The 23,123-nt window shown below is 53.9% G+C and overlaps 1 protein-coding gene across 1 annotated transcript in view; it reads left to right on the top strand.

Moving 5' to 3' along the window:
- Positions 1-3,375: 3,375 nt before the first annotated feature.
- ZCCHC24 (zinc finger CCHC-type containing 24) overlaps positions 3,376-23,123 on the top strand; it is a 59,930-nt gene continuing 40,182 nt past the window's right edge. The window contains exons 1-2 of the mRNA XM_069460764.1: positions 3,376-3,685; positions 16,466-16,666. Coding sequence (XP_069316865.1) covers positions 3,437-3,685; positions 16,466-16,666 — 450 coding nt within the window. The 5' untranslated portion in view covers positions 3,376-3,436. The remainder of the gene's footprint in view (positions 3,686-16,465; positions 16,667-23,123) is intronic.

Here is a 23,123-nt window from a genome sequence, read left to right as displayed (position 1 = left end):
CTTAGCTATCAGGCTCACTGGGTGACCTGGGCAAGTCCTTTTCCTTCTCTGGGCCATGATCCCTCCTTCTTTGTAAAGTGAGGGCTTGGGCTAGAAGGTTTGACATTTTAAATGCAAACCTTCTCAGCGTGTAAACAATAGGGCAGGGAGGCACAGAGATTGGGCCTTTCCCAGTCTTCTGGCCTGGTACCTGGGCCTCTGATACCCACCTGGTCACTCACACACACTACCCCCCAGGACATGTTGTCTCAGGGAACTCTGGAGCATACATCCCCAGCAGCTAGCTGAGGCACTAACGTTAGGTCAATTCATGGCTATTCAAGCAAGCTGCCTATAAATTGTTCAAATTATATTTATTGATCACCTACTGGGTACAGAGACCACATGTTGAGATGTGCTGTGGGCAAGGGGAGACAGAAAAGTACAAAACCAAGCAAGCCATTCAGGCTTCAAAGGGAAGCACGATCTGGCCATCTCCATCCATCCATCCATCCATCCACCCCTCTCTCCTTTCATCCACCATCAACCTGCCACATATGTCCCTGTCACCTACTATCTGCACACCAGGCTCTGTGCAGGAACAATGAGGGTGGGGTGGGGGAGGGAAGAAAGGGGCAGGGGCCATCAGCGTGGTCACTAGGTATGAGAAGCACACTCACATCATGAAATCACTCTGCAGGACAGGGAAGCGCCAGAGGAGGTATATCTCTAAGCAGGTGCCAGACTCAGTCTCAGGCTGAGAACATGACAGAAGTGTTTTGTTTGGCTAGCATTTTAGCTCTCCATGGGTCCCATCACTACCTGTTTATTGTTTTATACCTAGTGATTACTTGCCTGTCTCTAAAGGAATTTGAATTTGTAACCCATAGCAGGGAAAATGTCAACACTTCTACATAATGGGGGTACCTTCATCTAGAAGGTGAGTGGGGGGCAGAGACAGAGAGCTCTGGGCTGGAGTTGGGTGCCTCAGAGTCTCCTCTGGGCTCCCCCTCCCACCTGCTTGTACAATTGGAAGATACCCCCTCTCTGAACTACAGTTTTCTCTATAAAACTAGGGAAGGTCTAGATCAGTGGTTCCAGATCCTGCCCCCTACTCTTGGAAGCTCAAAGACAGTAGCAAAGTTCCAGAGATGACCTCTGAATATTTCTAGCAGTAAAAAGGTTGTCAAATTTATTTCCATCAAATGAGTACCCTCTCTTTAAGCAAATAGGCTTAACACTGTTTAAAAATATAAAGAGTACTGTATAGATGTGTCTTTGATGAATAAAAATATTAAGATAGGATTGGGGCCGGGCGCGGTGGCTCACGCCTGTAATCCTAGCACTCTGGGAGGCCGAGGTGGGCAGATCGTTTGAGCTCAGGAGTTCGAGACCAGCCTGAGCAAGAGCGAGACCCCATCTCTACTAAAAATAGAAAGAAATTATATGGACAGCTAAAAATATATATAGAAAAAAATTAGCCGGGCATGGTGGCGCATGCCTGTAGTCCCAGCTACTCGGGAGGCTGAGACAGGAGGATCGCTTGAGCTCAGGAGTTTGAGGTTGCTGTGAGCTAGGCTGATGCCACGGCACTCACTCTAGCCTGGGCAACAGAGTGAGACTCTGTCTCAAAAAAAAAAAAAAAAAAAAGATAGGATTGGTATATGTGCCATCATTTGTATTAATCATTGCAAATTGTTTGATAGACAAAATCTTTGCAAACATGGAGATCTGAGATCAAAGGGGCTCTTGGTTGGTGGGAAGGGCAGCACTTGTTGATCACTGAAGGCCTTTCTGGTTCAAGATCCACAGGTGTGCTTAGGTGCCCTGCCTAGAACAGGTAATGGGAGAAATCCTCCTGGAAGGGCATGGTGGAAAGCTGTCCCAGGCTGGTAAGGACGCAAACATCCCTGGAAGTAAGGCGATGATGATTCCCATTTTACAGAAGCAAAACCAGGCTTGCTTGCAGAGGTTAGACGCCATGCAAAGGTCACTCAGCTGGAAGGTGGCCAAGCTGGCACAGGAACGCGGGGCGGAAAGGATCCAGAGCCAGATTGGAGGTGGGAGAGGTGACTGGCTAGGTCCCGGTCTCTGGTGCAGCGCAGACTACCCCGAGACTGAAAGGGTGAAGGCTTGGAGCTTCGAGCGGGTGCTAGGGGCATCAGGGGCGGCGTGGGCGAGCCTCCCCCCAGGCAGACTTGAATTAGCTGGGCTGTCCTTGGGAGGTGGGTGACAGCCGTTTTTCCGAGATCCCCTGGCCCAGGCTGGGGTCCTGGCGACTCTCCAAGACATGGGGCTGGCTGGAGCCGGAGTTGGGGCGGAGGAGAGGGGCGAGAAACAGGGCGGACCCAGGGCAGAAATGAGAGAAGGGAGCCGGGAGGAGGAAGAGGGGAGAAGGGGGCGGGGAGTCTTTCCTGGGGCAGGAACCCGGGCCCCCCTTGGCGCAGCCGGCCAGCAAAGCGATTCTGCAGATGGAAGGAATTAAGTAGGAGGGGGAGGGTCCTACGGTGATAGCGAGAGAGGGAGTTAGAAGTGCGTGCGTGCGTGTGCGTGTGCGTGTGTGAGTGTGAGTGCGTGAGTGTGTGGGAGTGTGTGTGTGAGTGTGAGCGCGCGCGTCTAGGAGCGGCCGGGGTAGGGGAGACAGAGAAACATCAGACGAGACGAAAATAGAAGAGACAGAGAGGAAGAGAAGGAGAAAGGCACACGGAGAGACAAACAGAGACAGCCGCAGAGAAAGACCACGAGATCAACGGAGAGACGAGGGATACGGGAGATTTTAGTCTAAGAGAGTGAGAATAAGAAGGAAGGGAAATAGGAAAGGAGAAGCGAGTGAAAATGAAGTAACTGGAGAGGATTTGGAAAGAACGAGGCAGAAGAGAGCCGACAAAGGAGCAAGCCCAGATTGATTAGGCCGTGGAGACACCGAGCTCCCCGTAGGCTCCGGGAGCGCAGTTGACCCGGCGCGGGGGCGGGGACGGTGGCTGCGGTGGGCGGGCCCGCACATTGCTCGATATGTAGATAAGCCTTATTTCCCCTCTCCCCGCCCCCTCTTTTCCATATTCAATAACGCAGCCAATGGAGGGCGAGGACGGTGCCAGGGGGCGGGGAGTGGGCGGGTCCTCCGTGGACCCCACCCCGGAGCGGCCGCCGTGGGGTCAGCGCTGAGGCAGATAGCGGATCGCGGGGCGGGGCGGCGGCGCGGAGGGGGCGGGGACAAAAGTTTCCTGCCCAACTTTCGCTGCCTCCTTCCTCCGCCCGCGCGCGCCGGGCTGCAGTCGGGGGGAGGCGGCGGCGGCGGCTGCAGCGGCTGCGGGCAGCGCGCAGGACGCAGGGCTCTGGGCGATCGCAGTCGGGGCTCGGGCGGCGGGCGGTGGGCGCAGGCTCCCCGGTGCCCGCCCCTCCGCCTGGGGGGGTCGCGAGCGGGCGGCCGGGGAGGGGCCGGCACCGCCGCGGCAAAATGAGCCTGCTGTCGGCCATCGACACGAGCGCCGCCTCGGTGTACCAGCCGGCCCAGCTGCTCAACTGGGTCTACCTGTCGCTGCAGGACACTCACCAGGCTAGCGCCTTCGACGCCTTTCGGCCGGAGCCGACCGCCGCCGCCGCCGCGCCCCCGGAGCTGGCCTTTGGCAAGGGCCGCCCGGAGCAGCTGGGCTCGCCCCTGCACTCCAGCTATCTCAACAGCTTCTTCCAGCTGCAGCGCGGAGAGGTGGGTGCCCCAGCGCGCCTCCACCCCGCCGCGCCGGGCCGTTTCCTATCTGCCCCGCTCTTCCTGGCTTGGCCCGGCCCGGCTCCGCATTGCCCGGCCCGGCTTGGCTTGGCTTCGTTTAGCTCTGCCAAACTCGCCGCACGAAGTCCCCCGGGCGCCGGGAACGCGTCACCTCCCGGCCGAGCTCGGCCCAGAGCAGCTCAGGCCCGGGCGGGGCCCTCCCGCCCCCTCTCCCAGCCGGGGGAGCCCTGCTCGAAGGGGGCTGGGAGAGGGAGTTGGGGGGGGGTTGTCTCCGGATTCTCTACAGACAGCTGGGGTGCGGCCAGGGCGGGGAGCCCCTTCCAGCTGTCCTTCCCACGCCCAACCCTATCAACCTCCTGGCCACCGCTGGCTGAGACCGAGAGTGCAGATTCTGCCCCGAGCTCCTCTGGAAGGCCTAAAATCTTTTCTCCTCCGACTGCTGTGGTTCCAGACCGAGGGGCACCCTGGAGAGCAGAGAGTGCCGAGAGGGCTTTTCCTGCTGTTTTCACACGGGGACCCCCAGATACATCCTCCAGCTGCTCGCCCTCCCCCAGCCACATAGGAAGTGGTTTTTGAGGGCTTGACCCCGCAGACTGGCAGACTGCGCTGTCCCCTGCCCTCCCAGCCTGGAAGGAAATGAAAGGGAAATCCTCTTGAGCTCGTGGGAGGGGGACTAGATAGCGGGAGAGGTTCCAGCTGCCCAACGCCTTCTGCAGAAACCTGGGCCGGCTGTGTTGCGAAGTCTGCCTGTTCGGTGGATTCAGTTACAAAGTCGACTGGGCAGTGCCTCTTTGCCAGCTAGATAAATACACGGATCGCCAACCCCTCCCAGATACTTTTGAAGAGTCCCCCCAGAGCCTGCCCAGATATCGCTCCTCTCTCGGGCTAGGCTAGCTCAGTGGGACGTCCCCTCCTCCCCCAGCCCCACTCACTTCTGCCTCATGTGGGAATTGCAGACACCCATCTGTGGCCTTCATTTCCTCCCCTTGTGGGGACTTTCTCTGCAAAGGTGCAGGAGGTGGGGGCAAGACACACATGGGGGACACTTTCCTTCCAGACCTGGGGACACAGGTTAGCTTTAGGAGAGTCTGAGCTCTGAATGGGTTGGGGGGCAGGCCTGGGTGCTGGGAATAAGAGAGGGAGGCCTCATGAACGTGTGCATCGCTGCTGTTATTTAGTTATTTACTGGGAGAAACACAGGCATATAAAATACTGGTCTAAGGCCAGCACCACCTGGGCTGACCTGTTGACCTGTGCAGGGGCTGGGCACAGTGGAGGGGATGAGTCTGGAGGGGCACCCTTGGGTGCCAGGCGAAAGCATTTGTTTGCTGAAACTCTCGGTAAACCGTAAGGCATTCTCTCCACATGAGGAATTGCTCTTGGCTGGGATCTTTCTTTCTTGTAAGAGAATTTTCTGCAGGCTTCAGGTGACCACTGACTTTGGAGGACCGTTTGTGGGGTGTTTCTTCAGTTGTTTGTTCTCTTACCAAACACTTGTTGAGCTCCCAGTCGGCCCCTGGGGATTCACAGCACAGGCTAGCGGGGGCCACAGATGAGCAGACAGACAAGCAGACACAGTGTGAATGGTGGGCAATTTAAGGGGGGTCTGTGGGAGCCCCAAGTGAGCTTCTCCTCCAGGGAGTAGGGTGACCATGACCTATAGGTCAAGTAGGGGTCCCTAATTCACCTCTGCTAGCCTCCCCCTGCTCCCAACCCTTGGTGGCCTTGTTCCCTGCCTCTGGATCTGCACTGGGAGGGCCTGGGAGTTCTTGGCCATCAAGTGTCCCCTGAGAGAGTAGAATGTTGTGCTTTTTCTTGGAAATTTCTGGCATCCAGGATCCCAGCCTCCTGTCTGTTCTTGCTGCATACCTCAGTTTCCCCATGAAGGGGCACAAGGTGGAAAGAGCAGGAAAAAGTTATGCCATATAGTGCAATGATGGGAAAAGTCTCTCATGACCTGACTTAAGGGAACTCCCTGTCTCTCTTGGGCCTCAGTTTACCCACCTGTTAAATTTAGTCTCTGCTGTCCACCAGGAGTATGTCTGGGGTTTAAGACCTATTCAAACATGGAGGATGTGCCTACAGACAGGTTGGGTCAGGGGAGGAGACAACAGGGGCTTCTCTTATGCTCACAAGCCAGTAGCCTCCTCGGAGGGGCTGGAGGGCTGTGCCTGCTGACTTCCGGAAGATTCTCCTAGCTTCAGGCTCACTCGACCTCACCCTCCACCCACTTTGCCTCCTAAACACTGTCAGAGCCCCAGCTGTGCTCCTGGGGACAGGCCTTTCCTGCGTCCAGGGCTTAGCTGGTGACCTAATATGGCTCCAAAATAGCAACTGGCTAAGAAGGCAAGAAAAAAATACCCCCCACCTCAATGCCACCAAGGGGCTGGTCAGAAGGGAAGCAAGTCGTGTGTGGGCCGGAGGGGACTCTACGAAGGGACCCAGGGGGCCCAGGAGTGTCGCCATTCTGTGCAAAGCCTGGCAGGCCCAGTGGCAGTGCCTGTGGATGTGACTTGCATGCTGACCGCTGACCACAGCCTGTCTGCGCCAGCCCCTGTGCCAAGAGCCCACCCCCTTCTGCACCACCCCCAGGCTGCTCCCACCACAATAGCAAAACACCATGAATGCAGCTGGGATTGGGGGGGGTGAGGACATGGGGGCACAGAAGCCCATTGTGCCCCTGGAACCTCAGCTCTGGAAGCTGAAGATAAGCCAAGGGTTCTGAGTGGCACACTGGCCCTGGGAGGAGAGAGAGAGATGGCAGAGTTCACATGCAAGTGCAGGAGCAAGCACCAGGAGGTGGCTTGGATTCTTGGGGCTTCCCAGCTCATGGTGAGGGTGCTGGGCCAAAGCAGGCACATCTTATGCGGTTTCTGAAAAGGCCTCTTGGTCTAGAAACTGGGCCCTGTGAACCCCAGTTTCAAAATCCTGATCTATGGCAACAACTATATGCCTTTGGAAAAGGATTCCTGTGGCCCTTGGCCGAGGCCCTCCTCTTTCTCCAGGTCCCCAAGGAAGGCAGTTGTTAGAAGGAGTGGGGGTTGGGCCGCATGGGGTCTTCCTTGCCAAGTTTTGTTTGGAATTTAAATTCACAACAGTGTAGGGGCTGTAGGATTCCACCACTGGAAAACTAGAATTATGTCCTTGTTAAGTGTTACCTCTTGGGCCCCTTGGAGTGGTGCTAAGAGCCCCTCCTAGGTAGTTCCTGTAACCCCTTTCTCCCCAGGGGGATGCGACTGTCTTGTTGCATTCATGTTGGATTCTGAGGGCAGTTGTTTTTGTTCCCTTTTCCTCCAGGGTCAGAGGTAGCTGGAAGGTATGACCCTACTGTCAAAAGACCCCTACTTTGTGGCTGTTGAGGGACAGACTTTGGAGTCAAGTATGACTGGAGAGCACAGCATACTGTCTTTCCCTTGGAAACACACAATGCCTGCTACAACAGTCAAGGCTCTGAGAAGGCCTGTAGTACAAAATCTGTTAACCTTTCTTCAGCCAACATTTCCCATATCTATTTGACCAGAGAAAGTTTTTGGCACAGAACACCTGCCAGTGTTCTTCCAAACATCCCAAGGCCCAGGGATGCTCCAATGAGGCAGAGCTCTCCCTTATTGGATAGTTCCAACTTTTAGGAAGCTCTTCCTAGAGCTGTTAACTCAGGTGCCCTCCCTTGGGCCAAAGCATTATCTTCTGCAGCCCTGAACACCCACTCCTCTTTGCTGCTCAGGTCCACCCACTGGAGATTTGCGAACAGCAGCAAGGTGTCATGAGATGGCTTAACAGATGGCCCTCCCATGGTGTTAGCCCTTCTGCACAGACATGGCTACTAGAACCCATAAAGGCTCTGGGAGGCTGAGGTGGATGGATCATCTGAGCTCAGGAGTTCGAGACCAGCATGAGCAAGAGTGAGACCCCATCTCTACTAAAAAAAAATAGAAAGAAATTAGCTGGACAACTAAAAGCATATAGAAAATATTAGCCGGGCATGGTGGCACACGCCTATAGTCCCAGCTACTTGGGAGGCTGAGGCAGAAGGATTTCTTGAGCCCTTGAGTTTGAGGTTGCTGTGAGCTAGGCTGATACCACAGCACTCTAGCTCAGGCAACAGAGTGAGACTCTCAAAAAAAAAAAATAAATAAATAAATAACCAACCAAACAAAAGAAAACGCATAAAGAAGCATCTGTAGCATCTTGCTTTAAAAGACCCCAGTCTTGACAGTTTTCTGAGGGGTCGGATGTGTCACCTCTGCCCTTGAGGGGTGTAAATGAGCCCAGGGCTGCCTGACCAGTGTGGATATGCAAAACAAAGCCACATTTCTGCCCAAGGATGGCGTTTGCCTGGCTGGAGCTGAGAGTGGGCTTCAGGAGCTGAGGCTGGTTCCCAGCAGCCTTTATGGGCTGTGTGGGTTGGGTTTTTGGGGGCAGCCCTGGGGCCTGGAAGGAACAGCCAGGAGCTTGGGAGGATGTCCCAGCTCCCTTGGCCACCCTTGGAAAGCTGAGCTGTGACTCAGGCAAGGAAGACCGTCATTTGAGAGGTTGTTGGCTGAGGTGGCCTGACCCTCCCTCTGTCAAATTAAGTTGACAGGGCGGGTGTGGGCTCAGAGAGAAGACCACACCTCATGGACCGTCTGAGTCAGGTGGGAGGGAAGAAAGCAGGCGGCATTAGTAATTAGAAGCAGCAGAGAGCCAGGTGGTGTCAGCACCCAGAGGAGGGACCATGGAGAAGGTGGCCCTCACATACAGTCCCTTACTCTTGAGTGGTGCTTTATTCTTGGCATCTCTTTCCTCGTAGCTCCCACCTTACAGATGAGAACATAGAGACCCGGCAAATCAGTGACAGGACTAGATCTAGAACTCTTCTGTGTTCCAGCCATGAGTTGCGTCTGTGACTTGTCCTGCAGTCGGCCCCCAGGTTAGCTCTCACCTGGTCAGTCTCTGGGCCCCAGTGCAGGGCAGGTGGTAACCCATCTTGACAAGGGCGTCCTGCCAAACCTTACCTTAGTGGGTGACATTTTGTCCCCAGTCCCAAACCTTTCAAGGAGTGGTAGGCATTGATCATGGGTCCTGGCTTTCCTACCATGTCCCTGTCCCAGCCGCTCCCCAGAAAGCCAGCATGGGGCTCCGTGAGACACGAGTGCAAGGCTGGCCTGGTTTAGGAGAAGCCAAGGAGATGGACACTGAGCACTTCCTACTGCTTTTGTACCCACATCCTAGCCTATGTGCAGCATCCCCAATGTCCAGATGGGGAAACTGAGGCTCTCCGAGAGGAAGATGATGGTTCAGGGAGTCAGTGGCAGAACCAGGGCTCCAGCCTAGGTCTCAGGATACTTGATCCATCTGTGTGTGCGCATATGGTGGTGGTGTATAGTCCTATCTTCAGTCCTCCTTTGGCTATACTGGTCTTCTTGAGGTTTCTGAACGCACCAAGCAGTCCCACTTCTGTAAGCTTTTGTACTTGCTATTGCTTCTACCTAAAATGCCATTCCCTGCCCTTGTACAATGGACAGAGATGACACAAGTGGATGTGGCTCCCCTGAGAGGCTTTACCTGGCTGCCGTGGGAGCAGACCTCCTTCCAGCTGCTGTGATCTTGTGACACATAAGTTGTAGATGCCTCTGGTAAAGTGTTTTGAACAACCAGTCTTGTCCTGTATTATGCAAAGTGTGTCTGTCTCAATAGCTAGATTGTCAGCACTCTGAGAATAAGAGTCGTATCTTTCCCCCATAGCTGTCCCAGTCTCTGATGCTTAGTCAGTACCCAGGACATGCTAGGTGCTCAATTAAGGTTTACTAGATGGGTGAGTGGATGGACGGCTGGCTGGCTTGACCCATGGGTGACACCTCTCCTCTTCTCTCCCATCTCTGGACTGGTGACTATTCTCTTCAATCTCTTAGCCTCTCGTTTTATCTCACAGAAAAGTTTTTTTTTTTTTTTTTGAGACAGAGTCTCATTCTGTTGCCCAGGCTAGAGTGAGTGCCGTGGCGTCAGCCTAGCTCACAGCAACCTCAAACTCCTGGGCTCAGGCGATCCTCCTGTCTCAGCCTCCCGAGTAGCTGGGACTACAGGCATGCACCACCATGCCCGGCTAATTTTTTCTATATATATTTTTTTAGCTGTCCATATAATTTCTTTCTATTTTTAGTAGAGATGGGGTCTCGCTCTTGCTCAGGCTGGTCTCGAACTCCTGAGTTCAAACGATCCGCCCACCTCGGCCTCCCAGAGTGCTAGGATTACAGGCGTGAGCCACCGCGCCCGGCCCTCACAGAAAAGTTGATGATTGCGTCATTCATTGGAATGAGCTGACTTGGGAGATGGTGAAACCTTGTCCCTTGAGGTATCCCAGCAGAGGCTTAGGTATGCTGACGGTCCTTGGCTTTCTTCGGTTAGGAACCTCTGTGCGGATCTGAAGACAGCTAGACTTCTTGTCGTCAGCACGACGCACAGAGCACAGGCATGTGCACACATGCACGCACATACATTTCCATGTGATTTCGGGGGTCATGGACACGCTCATGCTGACAGGGGATCCCAGATCAAGGCCTCTGCCCCACTAGAGAGGCTGCAAGCTTCAGTGGTACCCTAGACTGGCTAAGTATTAGGGTCCTTTCTGGCCCCGGGATTTTCATATTCATGCTTTTTGCTTTCATTTGAAAATAAGCTCTACCAGTGAGAGGCAGCCCTGTCCCCAGTGCTCACATACTAGCTGGGCAGAGGTCATATAGCTGTGTAATCTGAGCACCTGTCAGGTGAGTGGTGACCCTGGGCGGGAGCTGGAGGAACCAGAAGGGAGGGGATCCCCCTGGGTCTTCTCTGCTTTGTCCTGATGCCACTGCCTGCTCCTCTTACCCCCTCCCCCCACCAAAAAGAGTATGGACTTGTTATTTAAACTAAAATCTTTTACTGAGAGCTGGCTGTGTACAGGGAACTGTGTTTTACACGTGCTGGGTGAATGGGCCTCCAGGAGGCAGTGGTGCCCTGTGGGGTCCTGGGTGAAGGGGCACCGCCCCGTCATGGCCAGCCCTGCACCTTCCTGGCCCACAGGTCAGCTTTAGACCTGAGGACCAGGAGCAGAGCTGGGGGCTGAGTGCTGCTAGGGAAACCTTGGTCAGGGTGTGGCCTCGTTTTTGCATTGGTCCTCTTCCTGCCTTGGCCACAGTTGTCTCCGTCTGTCTCTGAGCCCAGCTCGAGCCCACCATTGTGTGTACAGGGCACGCCTGTGTTTGACTCTCACGGACTGGAGCCCCGGATAGACCCTAAGGGTAGAAGAAGTCCAGATCCCCTGGGGAGGAGGGGCGGAGTCACTGTGGGATGAATGGTTTCTTGTCCCAAACAGAGGAGTGTGGGTGCGTGTGCCTGCGCGTGTCTGTGGGGGGTGGGGTAGGGGTGGCTTTGGGATAAGAAAGCAGTTGTTCAGCTGATGAAAGGAGCCCCCACAGAGTTGGGGGTTAGCATCAGAGAGTTCCTCCTCCAGGGCCTTCTCAGGCCTGGGGAGCAGGACTCAGCATTTGGCTTCTGCCATGGGACACTGCCTTCTCTATGGCCTCTCCCACTGCCACGTCCTTCCCAGCGGGTGCTGCTCCCCATCTCTGCCTGCTGTCCCGGCCTCTCTTGTCTGTCTCTTGTCCCGTCTCTGTGTCCTCCCTTCTCCCTCTGGGCTGCCCTCAGAGGCTTCTGCCCCCCTGCCCCAATCGCTGCCCACCCCTCCCGCGCTGTGCCCTCTCACCGTCCTGGCGGGGAGGGGAGGGGGCAGAAGCACTGCCTGGCAGGCTTGCTCTGGGGAGCACTGGAGGCAGCCCTGGAGGTCTCTGCCTCTGCGCCCCATATTCCGTAGCAGAACCACCATCCCCAGGGCCCAAACCCCTCTTGCAGCCCAGAGAAACTGGTCGCTCATCTTTCCAGGGCTGAAGGGCTTAGCATATGACATCACAGGGCTTCTGTGACAAGGAGAGTGGTCCACACCTGGCATTTTCCTCTGGCTCCCTTTCCTATAGGAGAAGCCAAGCCTACAGGGTCGTGCAGAGCTGGAACATAACATGCCAGCACACAGCTGGCTGTGCTCCCTTGGGCAAGTTACTCAGCTGTCTGAGCCTCAGTCTCCAGCTCTATAAAACGGGGCCAACAATGCCCGTTTAAATAGTGTTCTTGGCCAGGAGGTAACTCGTGCCTATAATTTCAGCACTTTGGGAGGCCAAGGTGGGAGGATCACTTGAGGCCAGGAGTTTAAAGACCAGCCTGAGCAACATAGAGAGATCCCATCTCTACAAAAAATTTAAAAATTAGCCTCGTGTGGTGGTGCATGCCTATAGTCCTGGCTACTCAGGAGGCTAAGGTGGGAGGATTGTTTGCACCCAGGAGTCTGAGGTTACAGTGAGCTATGGTTGTGCCACTTCACTCCAGCCTGGGTGACAGAGAAAGACCCTGTCTCTAAAAAATAAGAAATAGTGTTTTTCCCAGGTATAAGGGAACTAAGAAAAGCAAAGGATCTAGTCAAGTATATAATACACGGAACGATCGAATAAACCGTAGTGTTTCCCAACTACCTTTCCCTAGTAGCCAAGCAAGAACCTTGGAGAACTTCCAGCTCTGGGCAGGAGTCTGATGCTCAGTCCCTCAGATATGGTGTGAGGGTCCCATGGTTCCTGCTAGCTGCTGGGGTCACTGAACCAGGGAGGAAGGAGAGGTAGGCTCTTCTCCAAGGCTGGTGATTTGGGCTGGGATAGCCCAGGGGCTCCCACCCACCACATAAGTGGGGTTAACCTCTGCTCGTGACCGGAGCGGCCTAATCTAGGCAGAGAGGATCCTCCCACCATCCACAGGAACACTGAGACCCCAACCTGAATGCTTTAAGGTGTTAGGGCACCCATCACCCTATCTGTCACTGGGGCTCCCGGGCCCTACCCTGCCTGTGGCTGTCTGCACCCAGGACAAGTGTCAGTGCAGCCTGGGCTCTGGGCCATGGAAGGTTGCAGAACCTCTGTCTTCAGGGACGTCGAGCCTTGTGGGAGAGATGGGGAAGCATCGCTCGTGTAAAGAGATTAGAGAGCGACATCAGAGCTGCACCAGGCAACTGCAGGCAGAGCCGCATGGTGGTCCCTGCCCCTGCCAACCGCATTGCTGGACTGAGCCGCAGCCGGGGGTCAGGGTGGCCCCTGGGGGAGGCCTCTGTGGCCAGTGGGGCCTCCGGAGCACCTTAATCTGTGCTTTTCACACCATTCCTTGGAGCCTGAGTAAGGGGAAGAGAGTGTTCAAGGCCACAGCACTGGAGGTAGAGCCAGTCTGGACTCAGGTCCCAAGGGGGTTCAGATGGATACAAAGAGGGGTGCTCTCGGGGTGGGGCAGCAAATGCAGAGACAAGCAGAGTTGCTCTGAGGGGACAGCAAGAGCAGCGAAGCTAGGGCTGACAGAGAAAGGCTCCTGGGCCTGCCTCGCCCTCCAGCCACAGACGAGAGGACGGGGAACAGGTGGTGCCTGTGTGGACCGAGTGCCTTCTGCATTCCGGGCTCTGGGGCGTCTCTCAGTACCTGGTGTCTGCACCCCAAGAACGCATGACTGTAGGGATCATCAAGGGTGCCCTTCTTTTCGGCTCCATTTACAGTGTACAGATGGAAAACCCCAGGGCCTGCCCTGGCTCTGCACGGGGAGGGACGGAGCTCTGTGTCCTGGCCTCGGCCCTGGCCAGTCCCCACAGACCGTGCAAACAGCCTCGAGGCCGACTCGCCTTTCACCTCCATGGCCCGAGCTCAAACGGGGCTTCGGAGAGGAAACAGCTTGCTGCCCCGCCCGCCCTCTGCGCCAGCCAGGCAAGCAGGGCTCCTGGCCCTGAGGCCTGGCTAGGTGCCCTGGTCTGTATCCCTGTGCCTCTCTGGGCCTCAGTTTCTCCATCTGTAACTTGGGAATGAGCCTGGATCGGCTGGCAGTCTCTGCCCTTTCAGCTCAAAGGTGGTGTTCGTCTTGAATTGGGGCTGCGGGAAGGGAGGGGGAGCAGCCCTTGGGGACAGGCCAGAGGACATCGGAGGTGGGGAGGCGTGAGGAGGAGGAGCTCTGGCCTCACTTCTTTGAGCATGGAGCTGCCTGTGGGCAGAGGGGAAGCCGTGGCCTTCAGGAGGCTGCGGGTGGAGTACGGAGCTGCCTGCTCCGAGGCCTCTGGCGGTCCAGGGGTGCCCACGGGGCCACTGTGGGCAGGGGAGCGTGGCTACAAGACGGGGGAGAGGTTTTTCAGGGTGTAATTAGTGCACTTTTTGGCACCCACCAAACTTCCCCTTCCTCTTGACAATTTGCTGCCAAAACAGTCCTGATTCCTGTGGACTTGCTTAAATCTTATCCAGAAGAGGAAAAGAAAGAAAGAGAAAGAGGGAAAGGAAAGGGGGGAAAATAAGAGGGTTGTTATTTGTGAAATCGCATTTCCCAGCCATGAGGGTGAGTCACACCATTTGGAGCTTCAAGTTTCTTGTTTGGATGAACTTTTCTCTGAGAAGCTGGGGCCGATTTGGGGGTAGGAGGGGTCTCCCGGTTTGGGGAGTGTCTTAGAGTCAAGATAAGAAGAGACCTTGCTGGTTGGAAAGTCTGAATGCTCTAAGGCTGGTAGAGCTGGGCTGGTTGTCTGTGAACTGCCCTTCAGGGAGTGGGTGGGGGGCTTGAAACATACCCACTGGGCTGGGGGAGGGGGAAGGAGCTGTTGTTTAACAGATACGGAGTTTCAGTTTGGGAAGAGGAAAAAGTTCTCCGGGTAGATAGCGGTGATGGTTGCACAACATTGTGAGTGCACTTAATGCCGCTTAAAATTGTTAAAATGGTACGTTTTTTGTACTTTACCACACACCAAGAAATGTACATTTGGGGCCCTCGGTCCCTGGTAGCTGGCTGCTGTGGTAGGTCTGAGGTGGGGCCTGGAGAACTGTGTTTGGTTCAGACTTCCCAGGTCATTCAGTGCAGGTTTGAACACACTCATATAATCTGTGAGATGGGGACCGTGACTCATAGGGGTTGTGGTAAGAATCAGCTATCTTAATATGTGTAAAATTTCCAGCACCGGAGACACAGTGAAAGCTTGGGATATGTTACTGTTATCATCTAATCCGACTTCCACCGGAAACCTCCCCGGTGCTCCGTAAGGCCGACCCCCATTGGCTCGCACACCTCCAGGGCTGGGGGACCCTCTGCCTCTCAGCTTGGACACCCCACCTCGGGCTCCTCTGAGAGTGGAGCCCCCTCGGACCGAGTGCGGGCAGGTGCGGATGCTCCGCTGGTGCTGGTTGCGCGGTAGGGCCGAGCAGCCGGGGAGCAGATACGGTCACCGGGGCCGCTGTGTGTTGGGCCCGGGCTGCCCCTGCTGTGGTGTCTGTGCCTTCCCTTCCACGTCCCAGGCTCTGGTCCAGAAGCACACAAAAGAGAACAGAGACCCAGAGAGGGAAAGAGCTGTGGCCACACAGCAGTGCGTCCTGAGGTACCAAGCACAGCAGTCACACCCGCATGATGAGGGCTGTGTCTGCTAGGAGGGCGGTGGCAGAGCCCTGAGGCCGGAAGCAGTAGGGAGGTGCGGTACACAGGTGTGAGGGGTGCGGTCTGTCCCGGCTGGGGGAGGGGCCAGCTCTCAACCCACCTCCCTCCGCTTCCTACACCGAGGGGACCCAGAAAAGCCTGCCCCACTCCGGCCCCCCGTCTGCCCCATCTCTGTAAGGGAGACTGAGGACCTTCCTTTTTGGGCCCCACTTCCCCATCAGCCCAAGGGCTCCCAAGAACAAAGCCTCATCTCCCGTCACACCCAAGGGCCCCAAGGGCCATTGCTTACTCCTGCAGTTTTAGGGCACCTGAGCTGGGCCGAGCGTGTCCAAGCCTCATGCCCGGGTTTGTCATTAACCCTCCTGGGGAAGCTGCCTCTTTCCAGCCTTGACCTCGCCCCAGGAAAGGGGGACCCATGGCCGTTCCTCACCAGCCTCATCGGAGGCCCCACCTTCTCTAAATTCCAGTGCGCCAGGCTGCTGGGAGCCCGTGACTCCTATAAATAGAGTCTGTATACACCAGGAGGGGGCCTGGGCCACATCTGCTTTGAAGCTAAGTGAGATGTCTGGTTCCTGTCATCTGGAGGTGAGAGAGGTGGGCCACTGGCCTCCTCAGGCGCCCAGAGAGGTGGCTTGGGCCAGGCTGAGTGCTCCCGGACACAGTCCACGCTGTCTCCTGCACAGGCCTCGTGCCACAAGAGACCAGGCAGAGGTTGGACTTCAGTCTTCTCTTTTGTAAAATGGAGGCAATGCTGCCAGCTGACATCCCCCTTCCTTCCAAGAGGGGAAACTGAGTCAGCAGTGGTTTGCCTAAAGTCACTCCACCAGTTAGTGACAGGTTGCTTTCTACTATACCTTCTTATGTTGTGGCAGTGTGTAAAGAAGAAATAAAGGTAATTAATAATAATTACCATTATCATCATCATCATTGCTATTTACTGAGTGGTTGCTCAGTGCCGGGCACGAAATAAAGTGCTTTATACTCCTGACCTCATTTTAGCCTTAAAGAAACCCTAGGTGTGTAGCAATCATTATATTCCCATTTTACAGACAGGGCCACTGAGGCCCAGAGTCGTTAACTGGCTTGTCCACAGACACACAACCAGGGTTAGGATTCAGACTCCTGGGGGCCAGAGCCCTTGGGCAGCTGAAGATTCAGTATGAGCCTGTGTGTGTGTGTGTGTGTGTGTGTGTCGGGGGGGTGCATTGCATGGAAATGTCCCGAGGGCCGCAGCGGCAAGGCCCGTGCCTCTGTCTCCTGCAGGCGCTGAGCAGCAGTGTGTACAAGAGCGCCTCGCCCTACGGCTCCCTCAACAACATCGCCGACGGCCTCAGCTCCCTCACCGAGCACTTCTCTGACCTGACTCTCACCTCCGAGGCCCGCAAGCCCAGCAAGCGGCCCCCGCCCAACTATCTGTGCCACCTGTGCTTCAACAAAGGACACTACATCAAGGACTGCCCCCAGGTAAGGCAGCGCGGCCCGGGAGGGGCTCTCAGGCTCCCTCGCTGTCCTGCATTCTGGCTTCTGTGGGTGGGGCGGACGCAGTGGCCTCCCCAGCGGCCCTTCCACCAGAGAGTGGCCCTGGCCCCTGGTGTCTCCTTCTGGGTCCCCTCTGGGTTGTCGGAGGCCAGGCCGGCTGGTGTGGACAGGACGGAGGCCCAGCTTGGGCCCATGCTGGCTGCTCAGCGGTCTGGGTGAAGGATCTTTGGACCCAAACTGGGCCCCCAAATGGGGTTCTGGGCCTTCAAGTCCCCACCAGTGTTTCTGGGGTGGAGCCTGTTATGAGTGTCAGCCTCTGTGCGGCTCTGGCTCTGGCTCTCAGGAGGCCGCGTCTCCTCACACTCACAGAGAAGGAATGCGGCTCCGGGCCAGGAATCCAGATGTGCAGCCCCTCCCCCCCTGCTCCTCAGCCTCTGCCTCGAGGGAGGAGGTGACTTTGTACCCCCAGGATAGGTCTCGGCGAAGGCCTCGGGCACTGTGGGGCTGGGCCTCTCTCTTGGGGTGGGGGCCGGGGCTGCAGGGGCGTCCCACGGACCGACGACCCCGGCTCGCATAGACATGGCTGTGGGATCTGAGGTGCGCAGTCGTTTTAAATACAGCATGAGATGATCAGTGATTTTTTTCTTTTTGCTATTAGTTTTTCTTATTTTCCAACTTTTTACAATGTGGTGCTGCTTTTATTTTATGTATGTAATGGAAATGGAATCTTGGAAACTCTGAAAATCCACGTGGCATCACCCTCCAGATGTTGGAAGCCGAGGCGCGGCTGGGTGGGGCTGCATCCTTCCAGGCCCAGGGGGAGGCCGAGGTGTGCGTGTCGCTCATTACGTATGTGCGTCAGGGCCTTGCCGCTTCAAGTGTGGCCCAGCACAGCTGCCGCTGTGCCTCTGGGGAGGTTGTTGGAAACGGAGAGCTGCAGGCCACCCCGCACTGCAGTTTAGTGAGACCCCCAGGTGAGTCGTGTGCCTCCCCCAGCCTGGACCCTGAATGGTGGCGCTGGCCCGCTGGTATCTTTCCTCCGGACCCCACACCCCTCAATATGTGCAGCGAGCAAAGGCCCTTGGCATGAGCAGACCCCAGCAGAGGGTGAGCCCCCACCCCAGGGTTCTCTGGGTAGGAGGAGGGGCAGATGGGCAGCTAAGGATCTGACGGGGCCTCAAGGGCATGCCCACACCCCCCAGTCCACAGCCCCATGTGTTCTACCCAGCTGCGCCCCAGTACAGGGTCTCCCAGCTCATGTCCACACCGTCGTCCACAACAACCTTCCAACATCCCCTGCCCACAGCCTGGGGAGTGGGCAGAGCAGGCCTGAGCCCCGCGGGGAGGAGAAGGCGCTGTGCCAGATGCTCTCCAAGCAGTAGTTCATTTAGTGAAACCACCCTGTGCATTGGATGCTCTCGTTAGCCTCATTTTACATGAAGAAACAGATGCTCTGCCAAGGAGGGAACTGGCACAGGATCATTGAGCCGGTCAGTGGGGGAGCTGGGATTCTAACCCCGGCAGGTAGGTGACACTCAGACACCAGCAGGGGCACTGGGGGTTTCAAGGACGTGCACTCACTCTGGGCTGGCAGCCGGGGAAGCTTCCAGGAGCAGGAGGGCTTGGGAGAAGGGCGGCAGGTCCTCCCGCAGTGTGGCCAGTATCTAAGGGCAGTGGATGGTGCCCAGAGGTGGAGGGATGGTGGACGTGCGTGTGAGTGTGTGTCTGAGTGTGTGTGTGCTCCAGACAGGGCCAGAGCTCTTCTGAATGTCGGGGCAAGCTGGGCACAGTGGCTCATGGGTGTAGTTCCAGCTGCTCAGCAGGCTGAGGCAGGAGGATCACTTGAGCCCAGGAGTTTGAAACCAGCCTGGGCAATATGGTGAGACCCAGTCTCAAAAAGAAAAAAAAAAAAAAAATCTTGGGGCGGAGGGTCCTTCCTGCTTTCCAGCACAGCCTGGACACTGGTTCTTCCTTTACATGGATCATCGTCTCGTGTAGGGCTCCCAACGCCATGGCAGAATAGTGGCCCCACTTCGCAGTGGCAGAAACACAGTCTCAGAGAGGTGCAGTGCGGAGGAGAGGGCAGGACACGCATGAGAGCTCCGGGCTTGGCACCTCCTTGCGCATCCGTGCCACTCCACGCTGAGAAGTGGCGTGGTCTGTGGAGCCTCAGTTTCTCTCTTGAGCTGGTTGAGGGCTTTTCCTGGCCCTCTCCCAAACCTGCTTCTGTCCAGGTCTCTTGAAGGCCCAAGGATCTCCCTCCTCCCCTGGGGAGTGGTGGGAGCACCAACTCATGGCATCAGTTTCGTCATCTGTCACTTGAGGCTGACGGGAGCCCTGACACACAGGAGCGTTGTGAGGATGCAGTGAAACAATGCATGGAAAGTGCTTGGCACGGTGCCTGGCACACAGGAAGCGCTCAATACATGATGGCTGGTGTTATTCTTTTCCCTTTGGATCACTACGAAGAGTGCACCCACCTGGCAAGGCACTGGGTATTTTGGCAGGGTGGAATTTAAATTGGATGCTGTGTACCCACCACCTGACCAAAAGCTGGCGAGGGGCAGGAGCTGGGCTAGATTCGCCCCTGTATCCCTGGCCGTGTGACCCTGTGCCAGCCTGAGCGGCCTCACGCCGCGGGTACTCGGTGCGAGTCTTCTGAAGGAAGGCACAGTTGGCAAGGCCTTTATGAACCGTGGAAAGAAGCCCGTGCCGCAAATGAGATGTTATGTAACAGCTTAACATATATATTATTAAAAGTAGAATGGTTTTCTTGGAACAGCTTTAATGCCATATGATTCACTTGCCATATAATTCACCCATTTGAAGTGTACAGTTCAGTGATTTCTAGTATATGCGTGGAGTGGAGCCGCTGTCATCACAATCAGAGGATATTTTCGTCACCTCAGAAAGGAACTTCATACTCTGTGTTCCGCCTCCTGATCTGCCCTCCCCTGGCAGCCACAGCCGCTCATCTGCCTGCTCTCTACACGGATCTGCCTGTTCTGGACGTTCCGTAGAAATGGAATCATACAAGACGTGGTCTCCTAGGACTGGCTTCTGTCACTTAGTGGAATGTTTTCAAGGTTCGTTCACGGAGCATGGATCCATTCCCATGGTTTTGGAAGTGTCCCATCATGTTCTCTTTTCTGGAAGAGTGAAGAATTACTATTCATTCTTTAGAGGTGTGATAGAATTCCCCTGCGATGCCATCTGAGCCTGGGCTTTCCTGTGTGGATAGATTTTGGGTTACTGATTCAATCTCTTCACTTGTCATAGGTCTGTTCTGGTTTTCTGTTTCTTCCTGAGTCAGGGACTGTAGTGTGTGTATTTCCAGGAATCAGTCCACTTCGTCTGATTTACCGAATTTATTGGCACACGGTTGTCCATAGTATTTTCTTGTAATCGTTTTTATTTCTGTCAGGTTGGTGATAATGTCCCATCTTTCATTTCTGGTTCTTGTCATTTGAGTCTTTTCTCTTTTTTCTTGGTCAGTCCAACTAACGTTTTGTCGGTTTTGGTAAACTTGTCAAAGAACGAACTTTTGGTTTCGTTGATTTTCTCTATTGCTTTTCTTGTCTCTATTTCGTTACTTTCCACTCTAATCTTTATTTTTACCTTGTGGTAAAATACGCATAACATAAAATTTACCATCTTAACTATTTTCGAGTGTGCAGTTCAGTGGCCTTAAATACATTGCCGTTATGCCTGCACGGCCGTCATCTGTCCACAGAACCTTTTCGTCTTGCAAAACTGAAATTCCGTACTCACCAAACAACGATTCCCCCTGCCCCTCCTCCCCCGACAGCTACCATTCTACTTGTTGTGCTGTGAGTTTGACTTCTCCAAACCCCTCAGATAAATGGAATCACATAGAATCTGTCCTTTTGTGACTGGCCTAGTTCCCTTAGCATAATGTCCTCAAGGCTCATCTATTTTATAGCACGCGTGAGAGTTTTGTTCCTTTTTCAGGCTGAATGACATTCCACTGTGTATAGATACCACACTTTGTTTATCCATTCATCCATCAATGGACAACTGGTTGCTTCCACCTTTGGCTACTGTGAATGTCGCTGCTACGAACATGGGTTTGTAAATCTCTCTCTGCATCCCTGCTTCCAGTTCTCCACTCTAACCTCCATTCCTTCCTTCCATCCGCTTGCTTTAGTTTGCTCTTCTTTTTCTAGTTTCCTGAGGTGGAAGGTTTGGTTACTGGCTTTATGTCCTTCTTTTGTTTAACGTAGATGTTCATAGTTATGAATTTCCCTCTGAGCTGCATCCCATAAGTTTTGGTGTATGCTGCGTCTATATTTTTGTTTATCACAGGGTGTTTTCTCATTTTTCTTCTGATTTCTTCTTTGACCCACTGGTTATTTAGAAATGTGTTGTTTAATATCCACATATTTGTGAGTTTCCCAAACATCTTTTAATGATTTCTAACTTTATTCCATTGTGGTTGTAGAACATACTTTGTATTGTTTCAGTCCTTCTAAATTGATTGTGGTTTGTTTCCGAGCCCAGCATGTGAGCTGTCCTGGAGAACGTTTCGTGTGCACTGGAGAAGAACGTGTTCTGCTGTTGTTGGGTGGTTGTTAGGTCTAGTTGGTTTATAGTGATGCTTACTGCCTTGTTGATATTCTGCCTAGTTCTTCTAGCCATTATTTTAAGTAGGGATATTAAAGTCTTCAACTATTAATGTTTAATTGTCTGTTTTTTTTCAATTCTGTCAATTTCTGCTTCATGTATTTTGGTACTCTGTTATTAGGTGTAACTGTATTTATACTTGTTGTATCTTCCTGATGGAGTGATCCTTTTATCATAATAAAATGTCCTTCTCTAGTAACATTTTTTGTTTTAAAGTCAGTTTTGTCTGATATTAATATGGCTAGTTTTCTACTGGTTGCTGTTTACATGATAGATATTTTTCCATCTGTTTACTTTGAATAGTATTTGAATCTAAAATGTGTCTCCGGTAGATAGCATATGGCTGGAACTTGTTTTTTGTTGTCCAATCTAAAAGTCCCTGCCTTTTGATTGGATTACTTAATCCATTCACATTTAATGATGTAGTTGAGTTTAGATCTGCCATTTTACTGCCGTTGGTGCCTTTTTTGTTCCTCTATTCCTTCTGCATTGCTTGCTTTGGCATTAATTTTCTAATGTAACATTTTAATGTCTTTGATGAGTTTTTCACTGTATTTTTTTAGTTATTTCTTTGGTGGTTGCTCTAGAGCTTATCTTATACATCTTATCTTATCAGAATCTGCTTCAGATTTGTAATAACTTAATTCCAATGAGATACAAAAATGTTCTTCCTGTATAGCTCTATTCTCTCCTTGTCTTGGCTTTTACTTTTATTATCCTGTGTGTATTGGTGGATCTCTTTATGTTTATCCTACTTGGGGTCTGTTGAGCTGCTTGGGTGCATTGATTAAAATTCTTCATCGGATTTGGGAAGTTTTTTAGCCATTATTTCTTCACATATTCTTTCTGCTCCTTTATCTTCTTTCCTTCTGCGGAATGATTTTTAAATGATCTAAATGCTTTTAAAATCTTCAGTGGTCTAACGGGGGTGGAATGTGCAGAGTCCTACTAGGTCAGCCCTGCCTGGGTCCTGAGGCGGCTCGTGGAGCCCCAGGGGTCTGAGGAGGCAACGGTGAAAGTGACGGGGAAGCATTCAGTGCTGGGGGCCCTGGTGGTGGACGCAGGAACCGGGGGCTGGTGATCTGGTAGTTAAGGGTAGCACAGAGGTGTCCAGAGCTCAGCTCAGCAGAGTGATGGGGCCTCTGGCATGTCCCAGGGGCAGAATGAGGGGGGTGCACACTGGTAGGAAGGCTGGGAGCCCTACAGCAGAGACAGAGGGTGTGGACAGCAATGCTGGATGTTGCGGAAAGGCAGGTCCGCCTTGCGGGGTGAGGCTGTGCCTGGGCCATGGTCCATCTCCAGCAATGTCAGCACTGGCCCAAGAAGGCTCAGGACCCGAGAGTGTCTATCACTTGGTTCTTGATAAAGCAGCCTCTGTTGTCGCCACCTAGTGTGCCGGCCATGCAGCCCGAGGGCAATAATGGTATTAACAAGAACAGTAATGGCCGCCAAGTGTTGAGTTTACCACTGAGTTCAGCATGCTATATGTATTAGCTCATTTAATTCTCTCCACAACCCTCTCAGCGAAGTACTATCTGTATCTATATCTGTAATGATCCCCAAGTGCCAGATGATAGAACCAAGGCCCAGAGACATTAAGTGACTTGCCCAAGGTCGTACAACTAATGACTATCAAAGCTGGAACTGGAACTCAGGTGTTCCTTATTTCAGAGCCCACACTTTTTCAATTATGTCCTGCTATCACCCTGAGCATCTAGACTGTGATCTCCACTCGCATTCCCAGAAAGTCAGCGTCCTTTGAAAAGATGGCTTTCTGGACAAGCGGTGTGGGCAGAGG

The sequence above is a fragment of the Eulemur rufifrons genome, chromosome 28, assembly GCF_041146395.1.
Source record: "Eulemur rufifrons isolate Redbay chromosome 28, OSU_ERuf_1, whole genome shotgun sequence".
Classification (NCBI taxonomy): Eukaryota; Metazoa; Chordata; class Mammalia; order Primates; family Lemuridae; genus Eulemur; species Eulemur rufifrons.
Note: the sequence above shows the minus strand (reverse complement) of the source record. Positions and strands in the feature narration are given on the sequence as shown.